At 42.1% G+C, this 12,181-nt stretch overlaps 1 protein-coding gene across 1 annotated transcript in view; it reads right to left on the bottom strand.

Moving 5' to 3' along the window:
* The window catches only part of Ush2a (usherin), a 640,266-nt gene that overhangs the window by 7,735 nt on the left and 620,350 nt on the right, over nt 1-12,181 (bottom strand). The window contains exons 65-68 of the mRNA XM_070041435.1: nt 11,919-12,157; nt 10,535-10,743; nt 5,172-5,348; nt 3,329-3,412 (exon numbers count right to left, since the gene is read on the bottom strand). Of these exons, the coding sequence (XP_069897536.1) occupies nt 3,329-3,412; nt 5,172-5,348; nt 10,535-10,743; nt 11,919-12,157 (709 nt within the window). The remainder of the gene's footprint in view (nt 1-3,328; nt 3,413-5,171; nt 5,349-10,534; nt 10,744-11,918; nt 12,158-12,181) is intronic.

Raw genomic sequence — 12,181 nt, 5'->3', positions numbered from 1 at the left:
TTGAGGGGGTTATTATAGGATAATATAAAGCAGCTTGTCAATCAAGAGGTGGTCTTGGAGATCTTCTGACTGCTTGCTGGATCAGCTCTGAAGCCTATAGATTGGATTCCACTGCTTCCTGGCTGGCACAGGATCTGACCTGTAAACTGTGAAACAGATCGCTGCCCACTATCTAGGGTCAAAGGCAAGAAAGACAGTCTCCAGTGCGTACCTACTCACTCATTGGACACACTTCCCTAATTTCAACCTCTGAAGGGCATAATGGGCTTGCTAGTACTTCACATTTTCTGGGCAAGCATTAAAAAGTGTTCAGAACTGGGATGAAAATATGTCAGGAAAAACCCAAATGTGAAACTCTGATAGACAAAGGATCTTCTTTACCTATCTTAATTCTACCCCAGAACATTTCTATGATTTTGTTTGACCCCGCTGGGGCTTTGGCTTTCCTATCTCTGAAATGAACATTTGGCGCCAAAACTCAGATGGAAAGCCTGCAGATACAAAGCCCCTTCATTAGGAATCAGTGTGCGTTGTTTGATCAGAACAAGCCAATCTTGGCCACTCATGAGAAGGTTTGAGCTTCCTAGGTGTCGGACACAGGGCAGGACCTCCGGGAACTGATGGGAAGGGCTGAGAGTGTCCACTTGTTCCAGAGCAGGTGGGAGATGGAGGGCAGTGTGGTTCAGGGAAACCCCACAAAGGGAACAGCCCTCAACGCCATCAGAAGGAAAAGGCTCTTTCCTGCTTGGGGGCTGCCTGGAGGCAATGGAACAGGAATGTTTTAGAAGTGAAATCATAAAAATTAAAACTGAGGACAGACATCAGTTGGACAGGCACATCTTTGGAACTGGCACAGTCCTCAGAGTTTCTGCTCTTCGCTGGGCCCAGAGCTCAGCCTCCAGACACCAGAGTCACTGTTCATGGCTCAATGCTCAGCAATGAAACCCCATGCACGTTCAGGAACTGACTTGAGACTTCTCTTCTAAGAGCTCAAAAATCATCATAGAGTAGATGACTTCCTTTTTTATTGTAATTTTTTTTCACTTTAAGAGCTGCACCTTGTGTGGGCATTAGTTGGGAGGTTCCCAGTCAGAATGTGGAACTTCAGTGGCTATTCCCAGTCAGAATGTGGAACTTCTTCAGTGGCTGGGCCTCAACACCAAGGAAATCACAGTGTCCACTCCATGTGAAAGCAAATCTTTGGCAGGTGCTTGTGAGATGTGGGAATGGTCAGAATGTGATCCTGATTCCCTGTGTCAGAATCACAGCGCGGGGCTTACATAGTGACATACTACCTACCCCAACCTCCCGATTTTCTTTGCTTAAGGTCTGTGAAGAAGCTACACAATACAGAAGTGCACTGGTTTGATTTTATTCACATTGAAATTAGACAGCCAGAGCTAAAAACAGTCCTGAGCCAAATTTATCAGGTCATCTTAGCAACAAACTCTCAGAGCTTCCCTGGATAAATTTCCATGTGTACCACACCTCCACCATCTGTTTGTGGTTACACTAGAGTTGGTAAAAAGAATGCTAAAGGAAGCCTTTTTCTCTTGTTCCTAGTCATTAAACAAGAGTAATTATGTGGGAAGAATAATTTAGGTATTGTGAGAGATTTTATGTGGCATCCAAATATGTCGTCTGGAAACAACAAAATTTTACCTATTGAAGCTTTTCTGATAACAATAGGTTTACTTGTGTTTTAGAATTTTGAGACATGCTTTTTCTTTTTTAAAAATTATTGTTAGCCAGGTGCTGGTGGCTCATGCCTGTAATCCTAGCTACTCAGGAGGCTGAGATCTGCGGATCATGGTTCAAAGCCAGCCTGGGGAAGAAACTCCGTGACACTCTTATCTCCAATAAACCACCAGGAAACTGGAAATGGTGCTGTGGTTCAAGTGGTAGAGCTCTAGCCTTGAGCTGAAGAGCTGAGGGACAGCACCCAGGCCCAGAGTTCAAGCCCCGTGACTGACAAAAAGAAATATTGTCATTACAAAAGGTGATCTATAAGAAGAGTTACCATTTCATAAGTCAGGTAATGAGTACATACCTTTTTGGACAATGTCATCCCCTCCCTCATTCTTTCCCAGTTTTTTCCTCCCATTCCTACCACGTTTATTTTCAACATAGTTTCTACAGAGTACCATTGCTGCTTTTGTTTACAGTATGTTTCTCCAATTTTGTGCCCCTGCTTACCTCAAAGACAGAAAAATGAACAAACAAGCCAGAAAAGCAAAAGAAAAAAAGGATAAAAGCCCTCTTGTTTGTATTCTCTGGAATTCATTTTGATAATGATCATAGGCACAGAGGCATTGCACCTATGGGTTCCTCCCCCAAGTATCCTCCTTCAGTCTCACTGTGTGAATGCTTACAGTCCTATATAATTTATCATGGCCCAGTGTATCTTATATCCCTCTTCTGCATATGAGAGAAAATATGCGCTGTTGAGAAATGTTTATTTTTTTAAAGTACATATGAAGCAGCCTAGTGATACACACCTGTAACCTAGTTTCATTGGAAGGTAAAGGCAGGATGATTTCAAGTCTGAGGCCAGCCTAAGAAAAATTAATAACCCTATCTCAAAATCAAAGTAGAGAATGAAAGAGCTGGAAGCAGTTCATTAGTGGTAGAGCAAACCCTCTATTCAACCCCAAGAACTAAAAAACAAAGTACAGATGCACATATGTTTTATGTAGCATTAATTACTAGAAAATAACACACAGTGTCAGTCTCAACTCCATTTGAACAGAAAAGATTCGTCATTTCTCTAATGTGCCCTTTTCAATGATAAGCTTTCGTATATATTAAAGATTCAAAGACTCAATTTAAAAGATGCTCCTTAAAAAGTTGCAATTTTGTCTCTTCAACTAAATTGCTTATTAATACCAAGTTATAATCTTTTATGAAGCATACTGATAGAAACTTCCCAAATTTATCATTTTAGGCTCTGAACCCAAGCTATCATTATCAGGATCAGTACAAGATCAGCTGGCTATGTTTTCTCCCCCTCGTCTCTTTCCCCTGAGTTCCTCTCTCTAAGTCACTTTTCTGTCTCCAAAAGCACAAAAGTTTTAGACAAATTTTGGTCAGTTCTCTCTGGCCTTTCCCCACCTAGCATTTCAATGATTTGGCATTTAAAAAACAATCCTACCTCCTTGCCTAATGAAACTTCCATGAAGACTTTTACAAGTAAATTTTATATAACACAATTCATTGCATAAAACCCATGCTGGTACCTTTGCACAGTGTAAGTAAACAAACATAGGTGTGTTTCTTGAAAGAAAAATAGCAGGTGCTATGCCAAATATGAGACAAGTAAAATGCTCACCAGTTCCTGTAGCTGTATTGTATTGGATCAGTGGTGTCTTAACAGTTCCTACATCTGTAGTACAGGTGACCTGGAAAATAAAGGCTAGACAAAAGAAGAACTGGTAAATGATGCAGACATTCAACACTAGTAGTTGGAGGGGGCATAGGTTTGAAAGAGCAAGTTATGATACCAAGAAAAGTCTGAAAATAGGAGTCCAGAGCAAGTTGTGAGGTTTTAACTAGTGCTATAGCTTGGATGTCCAATGTCATTGAAAAGTCCATGTGTGTAAAACTTGGTCTTGATGTGATCATGTTGAGAAGGGATGGATCCTTTATGATGTGGTCCCTACCGGGTGATATTTAGGTCATTGGGTACATACCTGTAAAGGGGACTAGAGTTTCCATTCTCCTTGCATTCTTTTGCTTCCTGGTCATAAGGTAAGTAGTTTGCTTTCCTATGTGGTCCTGGCTGCATCCACCCAAAGTACAAAGCCACAGAGCCCACAGATCATAGATGGAACCTCCAAACTATGAGCCAGAACAGATCTTTACTCTTTGTTGTAAGCTGATTATCTCAGGAATTTGGTATAGTTAACTAACGCTGACTTCCATCTAATACACAAACTATTTTCTAATCAAAAAGTGACCCAGAGAAAGAACACATAATAAGAGCACATTCGAAAATCATCACTTAAAGATTGGGGCTTACACAGCAAAGGAAAAGAAGAAACTTTCCATAAGTAAAGGATTACAAAGTTTATATTGCTGTGGATTTGGTGTAAGCCTGTCCCTTAAATGCTTTTTGGGTCATTGAGCAAGGATTTCTTACTCAACAGGATCTTGGAAATCACAGGATCTAAATTCCCCTCTCAAGAGCCAGGAACCTGTGACTCCTGCAAGGTCATGCAGATGGCCGGGGGCCTGGTCAAGTAGAACCTGTCTCTGCCAACTGTCAGGCCATCTTCCGTTTATATCCAGCTGCCCAGGTGACCAAGAGCTGTGACAGTAAATATGTGCATCCAGGTCATTGTAAAAATTTTATGAAGTTTCAAGTACAGTAAATACAACGCTGGACCTCACTGTTTACTTCCATCGTTCAGCCAAAACAAACAGCTTCCAAGTACACCAGGCAACATTCACTAATTTATCTTATAAATCTGGAGTGCTTAAAAGAATTCCGTATCTATCCTTGCGGTGACCGTGCAGATTACCAGAAAGTAGTTCCCTATTTCAATTTAAAAATAAGACAACAGGATAAAGGACATGGTCACTATCTCGTAGGGCTGTTTGGAATCCGAGCTACAAGAGCCCGAGTGATGAGGCGGTGTGATTTCAGCCTGCATTTTGGTTTGATTTCTTCCTGAGGACATATATGTGCAGTCAGCCCCCTCCCCGGGACCTGCTTTAAACTGCAGTGCATCAAACAGCAAATGGGAAGGAAGACGCATTTCCATTCTGAGCTATAATTTTTCCACAAGAAGTGGCCACTTATACCAAGACATTTTAATGACGAGCATTTGCTGTGCACCTTTCAGGGTTTATAGATCACAAAGCTGGGGAACAAAACTCATTACATACTAAGTAGTGGGATTCAGAAACTAACTTCTTGTTTGATTTCAATCCAGCTCAGGTCTCCTAAGACCCTAGGGTCTGGACCATTCCTTAGCTGTGTTGCTTAAGGCTAATACTGTATCACTTGAGCCACAACTGTACTTCTAGCTTTATGGTAGTAAATTGGAGATAAGAGTCTCCTGAGCTTTCCTGCCCAGGTGTGGCTTCAAATCATGATCCTCAGATCTCAGCCTCCTGAGAAGCTACCATTGCAGGGTGTGAACCACTGGTTCCCAGCAACAGGAACTTACTTTGGTCTGATGTCCTTGGTAGGTAGAGCATGGTGTCCAGGCCGCTGTACACACGCTGTCCTCCATCCATTAATATGTACTCCTTGAGCCGGCCATTCAGGAGGAAGGAGTCACTCCAGTCCACCCACACCATGGACAAGTTGCTGTCCACTGAAAATGGGGCTTGGTACTGAGGCACTGTTGGGAGAAAGATAGCAGCTCTAGAAATGGTCACTTCGATTTTGGGGATTGATGAGGGAGCTTTTTAGCTATGTGCAAAAATAAAAGACCCCCCCCTCCAAGCTCAGCACCAATGAAAACCTCTTAAAAATAAAAAAGCAACATTGGGGTGAAATAAAAGCCAATGAGAACACGTGTGGAATGCTTTCTCAGCTCCTTTGCAATTGCTTTCCCAAGGGGGGGAAAATCAATGGAGAGTGGTGTTTTATAAATAAAACTATTAACACACAATGGATCTGCTCACCCACATAACCCTGGAGCTCATATTTCGTTACATTTTCCCTCCTTTAACAGGTAAACTGTCCTTAACACTATTAACTACAGTAGGTAGCTATTTTTCATATCAAATCAATATTTATTGCTATGAAGCCCCAAGGACTAGATGAAGTTAATATATTTTTTTCCCTTTAAACCAAACTGCTTAGATGGTGAATTATGCCCTTTTGGCACCCATTTATTTTAAAGCTCTTTCTTGAATGGTTAGTTTGTTTTCTAAGATGGTTAAAAAGCCTGGCAAACAGCAATTTGAACATCATAATTCATTGCCTTGACTAATCAATCAATAACATCGTACATTAGTATATAATAATCCAGCTCAGGTCTTCTAAGTATTGTATCAGATACAGAAGCAATGTTGTGTGCATTTTACAGGTGTGTTCTCATCATATCATTTTCAAATTTCTCACTGAAACAAAACAGAAATCCTTCAATGGGGCTCATCTTCAAAATGAATAATTTTTTACCAAAACAAATGAAATGATCCCATATTACCTTGTCAAGTCTGAAGAGATTAATTTCATTAGATTCCTTTTTCTCCAAAATAATCAATACCTTTAGAAAGGAATTGATGTAAGATCCATCTATATTACATTGCCTCTTAAGAAAACAGTGAGTGGTGTGAATGAATCAGTGCTTTCTTTAAAAATAAATCCATGACAGACACTAGCGGCTCACTCCTGTAATCCTAGCTACTCAGAAAGCTAAGCTCTGAGGATTGCGGTTCAAAGCCAGGCTGGGCAGACAAATCTGAGCAATTCTCATCTCCAATTAACTAGCAAAAAGCCAGAAATAGAGCAATGATTCAACTGTTAGAGCACTTGCTATGAGAAAAAAAAAAAAAAAAAAAGCCAAGTGGTAGCAAAAGGCCCTGAATTGAAGCCTCAGTACTGGCACAATGAAACAAAACCCAACACAAATCCAGATGCTTCTGGTGTTAGGAAAATGTAATAACATAAGGAATGATGGCGGAGGTGATATTGATCAAGATGCTTGGTACTTATAACCTGACTGAGGGAATTGTAAACGCTTGGTACAGCTACTTACTAATAATTTTTTAAAGGAACTAAAATAATACAGTGTTTTATAATAATATGATTAAACTTTCAAGATCCAAATGATCATTATCTTTTAAAGTAATAGATTTTCAGAGAACTATACAGAAAATTTTCTGTGAGTATCAATAGTTATCACTTCCCCTTTAAATATTTGTGTTCTTCCAACATGAATCCTGCCTAATATCACAATAAAACACACTATTATGCTTGTTTTCAGGCTTCCCTCTGTTTAATTTTTCTCTCTATAGAACATCAAAGAGAGCTGGCTGAGTGTAGTGCCCCAGTTCCATGGCGTGTAATCTTAGCTAGTTGAGAGGTAGAGCTGAAGAAGTTTGTGAGATCCTCATCTCAACCAGTGACTGGGTACAGTGGTTCATGCCTCTCATACCCAGTGACATGGGAAATGTAAGTAAGAAGGTCATACCTCATACCATTCTGGGCATAAGGTAAGACTTCACCTTATTCTGAAGTGCAAATAAGGGTCTAAAGGCATGGCTCAAGTGGTAGAGCTCCAGCCTAGCAAATGCCAGGCCAATCCCCAGGGGGAATGAGAGAGAAAGAGAGAGAGAGGGGGGAGGGAGATAGGGAGGGAGGGAGGGAGAGAGAGGGGAAGGAAGAGGAGGAGAAGGAGGAGGATGAGGAGGAAGGTGAGAGGGGAGAATGAGGGGGAGGAGGGAGGAGGGAGGAGGAGAAAAGAGAGAGAGGAGAGAGAAGAGAGGGGGGAGAAGTAGGAAAGGAGAAAGAGAGGGGGAGGGAGGGAAGGAGGGGAGGAAAAAGAGAAAAAGAATGAGAGAGAATGTGAACTTGCAGTTATTAAGAAAGAAATGAAGCCAGGCACTGGTGGCTCACGCCTGTAATCCTAGTTACTCAGAAGGCTGAGATCTGAGGATCACGGTTCAAAGCTAGCCTGGGCAGGAAAGTCAGTGAGACTCTTTTTTTTTTTTTCCATGTGGAAAAAAATTATTCTTTTTTTTTTAAATTGTGAAAATATCATACAGAGGGGTTACAATTACATGACAAGATAATGAGTACATTTCTTATCAAGCATTGTTGCCTCCTCCTTTGTTTCCCCTTCCCATCCCTTCCCATCTCCCCCACCCCCACCCCCACCCCCACCCCCCACCCTGGCCAAAGGTCAGATAAGTTGATGTTAGGTGAAATGAACCCCAAGATAAGGATTCAAATGTTTTTTCTTTCTTGCGATTGTTTCTAACATATTTATAAGATGATTTCTTTGTTGCTTTGTATGTCCCTTCCCCATGGTATAACCCCTGTTTTCACTGTATTTGATGTTGGTATAATTTGTGGAGGGAAGGGTAAAAACAAATCGTTTAAATAGGGATACAGGTGGACCCATTGCAACAATGAGATGTACAAGTCGTTATGTCAGTGAGACTCTTATCTCCAATAAACCACCAGAAAAACAGAAGTGGTGCTGTGGCTCAAGTGGTAGAGTGCTAGCCTTGAGCAGAAGAGCTGAGGGACAGCACCCAGGCCCAGAGCTCACGCCCCACTGACAAAAAGAAAGAAAGAAAGAGAGAAAGAAAGAAAGAAAGAAAGAAAGAAAGAAAGAAAGAAAGAAAGAAAGAAAGAAAGAAAGAGAGGAAGGAAGGAAGGAAGGAAGAGAAAGAAAGGAAGAAAGGGAAAGAAAGGAAGAGAAAGGAAGAAAGGAAGAGAAAGAAAGGAAGAAAGAAGGAAATGAATTTTGTCTTATAGGATTTGGAGACTTTCCTGAGTGAAAACTGCAAGCTTTCATAATAATCAGGAACTTTGCATCTATGGAACTTGAGGAAATGGCAGGAGCTATTATGCCCTTGGCAGTTGACATCTAATCCTCAGAACACTTCTGAGAAGAGTGGTTCTTAACTTTTCAAGCGAGGAAATGAAGTATCCTGCCTTTTATCCAGCTGGTAGCAGGTCAAGGATTTGAAGCCAGGCCCACGGGGAACTCCAAAGCCCGCATTGTGTTGTTATAATCAGGACACATTTATTTAGAGTAGCACCATTTACTCATTCACTTTTGAATGCCCCATAGCGGTGCTTGGAAGCTGGCTCTTGATCAGTAGTACAGAGGATTGCACACACGAGAGCCGGGAATGTACACAGAGGAGCAGCAGTGGCACACACATCGGAGGCCGAGAAGTTACGGATGGAAGGGGGGGATGGTACCCACAGGAGACAGGAGATGGCACACACATAGACAGATTAATTTTGCATACACAAAGGATGGGTCCTTGCTTATTTCTGGCAGGAACTGTGCAAAAGCAGGGAAGCTGTTTGTCTAGGGTAGGAAGGCAGTCAGGAAGTTTCTGATTCATGGTTTCTCCTATCCTCATGAATTACAAGGCTTGGGAGTTTGCAGAAGATAAATGGAGAGGAGGGTGAGTGAGCCTGATTCTGGGTATGTGGGTTCAAAGGGCCAGAAGCAGCTGGAGGTTTGAGGAAGGTGGAGAAAGTCTGAAATCTTCAGTACAAGCGTTGGTTGACCAGAGGAACGCAGTAGTCTATAGAGTGCTGGTGAGCTTGGTGGTAATGAGTGAAAGCATCATTTCTGCTCATTTACTGCATATGGACCTGGCTAAAGTTGCTGCAGGTCTGGTTCTAAGTCACTGCTACGTACTGGTCTAAATCTAGGAGGCTCAGTTCAGCTCATGGTTTATGCTGTAGTGTCCCACCCAGAGCCCTGCTCAGTTTTAAGTTGGGATAAGTATTGTACCTCAAAGGTATGCTGGGAATATAATGTCCTTTGTAGTGGCCTTGGTTAGAGCACTCTCGGAACACTTTCTCTGGGGACTTGGGTTCCACTGAACAGACATGTTTTTTGTCATGTGGTTTTTAGGAGCTCAGGATTGGGCTCTGCCCTGTTTGATTTCAAGGTCTTAAACAAGGTTAAGACTAACTTTCTACATCTGTAAAGTGGAAAACTCACTTCCGAGGATACTTGAGAGAATTTTGGGATGTGTTATACAAGACCTGGAAGATTTATATTCAACTGAAGGCAAATTAGCTTGAAAAAAAGAGAATTATTTATAAAATACATGATGCCAGTAACAAACTAGTTCCTCTGAAAATGTGACCCATTTCCTAATGCAACCACCAAGTTGTCCCACACATGAAGGTTATTATGGGAGGCATAGATTTAATAAATACATAGGGTTTAAATTTTTTTTTGTGTCTCTACTGGGGTTTGAATTTAGTGCCTTGAGTTAATACATACTAAAAATAAAATAGATTAGAAAAGACTTAAAGTGAATAAAAGACAAGTCCAGGTTTAAGTAAGAAACAGAGGTGGTCTATAATTGCTTATCTATTTTCCTGTTCCCATTGTTTATGTTCTAAACTGGGGTTTTCACTTGACTGTTTTTCTTTTTGTTTTTGTTTTGTCAGTCATGGGGCCTGAACTCTGGCACTGTCCCTCAGATCTTCAGCTCAAGGCTAGCACTTTATCCCCTGAACCACTGCGCCACTTCCAGCTTTTTCTGCTTATGTGGTGCTGAGGAATCGAACCCAGGGCCTCAAGCACTCTACCACTGAGCCACCTTCCCAGCCCACTTGACTGTTTTTCTAAACATGAAAAACCCTCCTGAATTTGCCCTCGACCTCGAGAGTGTTAAATCCCACAGTCATCTTCATGAAGGTCCAGTAGCATTCCATGTGGTTGAATTTAATCCTTGTAAGAAAATGGTTTCTAAGCTGTAGCTAGGGCCTGCTCAGCAAGTCTTGGGCCCTAAGTTGAAACCCCAGTAATCACCAAGACATAAACAACCTCCTCCTTGCTCGCTGGCTATGGCAGCTGCCGTTTGCACTCACTCTCCTTTCCAGTGGTGAAGCTGATCCACTCGGAAGCGGTGCTGCCCACCTCATTGTGGGCCAGCACCCTCAGCTTGTAGGTGGTGTACGGCTGGAGTTCATTAAGGTTAGCTCTGTGCCCTGGCCCGGTGTACTTTGTCTCTGCGTGGGTGGACGTACAGGGCAGGGCTGAGTCTGGAGGGCAAGCCACGTACAGTTGGAGCTCATACCTAAAATGTACACGAACACACAAAGAAAAAGACAGGCAATGGAATGAGTTTTGTTCGCTCTTAAAACTGCTTTTCTTTTTTTTTTAATTTAATTTAATTTTATTTGTGAACATATTGTAGAGAGGAGTTACAATTACATGGGCAGGATAATGCGTACATTTCTTACCAAGCATTGCAGCCTCCTCCTTTGTTTACCCTTCACATCCAAAACTGCTTTTCTTACCTGGATGCCAATCCTAGCTATGCAGGAGGCTGAGATCTGAGTACCTGCCAGCCCTGGGCAGGAAAGTCTGTGAAACTCTTCTCTGCAATTAACCAGTAAAAACCCAGAGGTGGAGCTCAAGTAGTAGAGCACTAGCCTTGAGCACAAAAGCTCAGGGAGAGCGTCCAGGCTCTGAGTTCAAACCCCTGGACTGGCTCATGTGCACGCGTGTGTGCGCGTGCGCGCGCACACACACACACACACACACACACACACACACACACACACACACACACACACACACACACACACACACACACACACACACACACCAAAATCCTGGTTTTCTTTTAGGAGAAGACTTTTTTTTTTCATAGAAGCATAGCTCTTTAAACGTTTCATTTGCAGAAAGCTGATCTCAGAAGCACTTTGTTAATATGGCAAACCAGAGTGATGGGAAGGGAACCAACATTCACAGACTTTGCTGTCCAACAGCTAGTCTTTTTGCTTAGTACATAGAAGGGATTTGTCTTGTTCGAGAGGAGAATGGTAATTGTTCTCTGTTTAGAATAAAGCATTTCTCTCATCCTCCAGAATATTTCAGGGAAGTAGTTTCTTTGTTCTTTCAAACAAGGGCTCATTCTCACATTTTGAATCAGAGCAGAGCAAGTCCCATCTAACTACAGACATTTATTTTGCCTATGGAACATGGGGCTCCAAAGAACCATAAAGAAGAGTATATTTTCCTCATGAATACGAACATACTGCATCATCTTCCTTATTTAGAGGTGATTCTGTTGTTTACTTTTCTATCGTTAGCTGCTTTTATGATGTTAACCTTATCACGGGTAACATTATCGCTCAAATGGATTTATTTTGCTATAGGTATTGCTTATGAAGTAAGCCCTTCTTGGGGAATGATGGGTGGCAATATGTCCAATTGGTTTATTCCCCCTTTCTGCTGACCCACTACCTCTGAATGACACCATTGGCTAGCAGGGGGTTGCTCCACTGGATGGACGCTGTCCTTGAAGTCAGCATCTGGACCTGTGGAGAGGGTAGCCCTGCGGGTGGAGCAGGATGGGTTCTCAGCTCAGCTGTTGGGCCTTTGCTGCAGCAATTGAAACAGGTGCAGGCTTCCACTCCAATGAAGTATGTGGTAAAGGGTTGCAGGTTGTAAAGAGTCTGCTGGGTGGCCATGCCTTCTGACAACTGGGAGGAAAGAAAGCAATGTGA

The sequence above is a fragment of the Dipodomys merriami genome, unplaced genomic scaffold (genome assembly GCF_024711535.1).
Source record: "Dipodomys merriami isolate MVZ:Mamm:240054 unplaced genomic scaffold, mDipMer1.0.p SCAF_31, whole genome shotgun sequence".
Taxonomy (NCBI): Eukaryota; Metazoa; Chordata; class Mammalia; order Rodentia; family Heteromyidae; genus Dipodomys; species Dipodomys merriami.
This window is presented reverse-complemented; position numbering and strand designations above follow the sequence as displayed.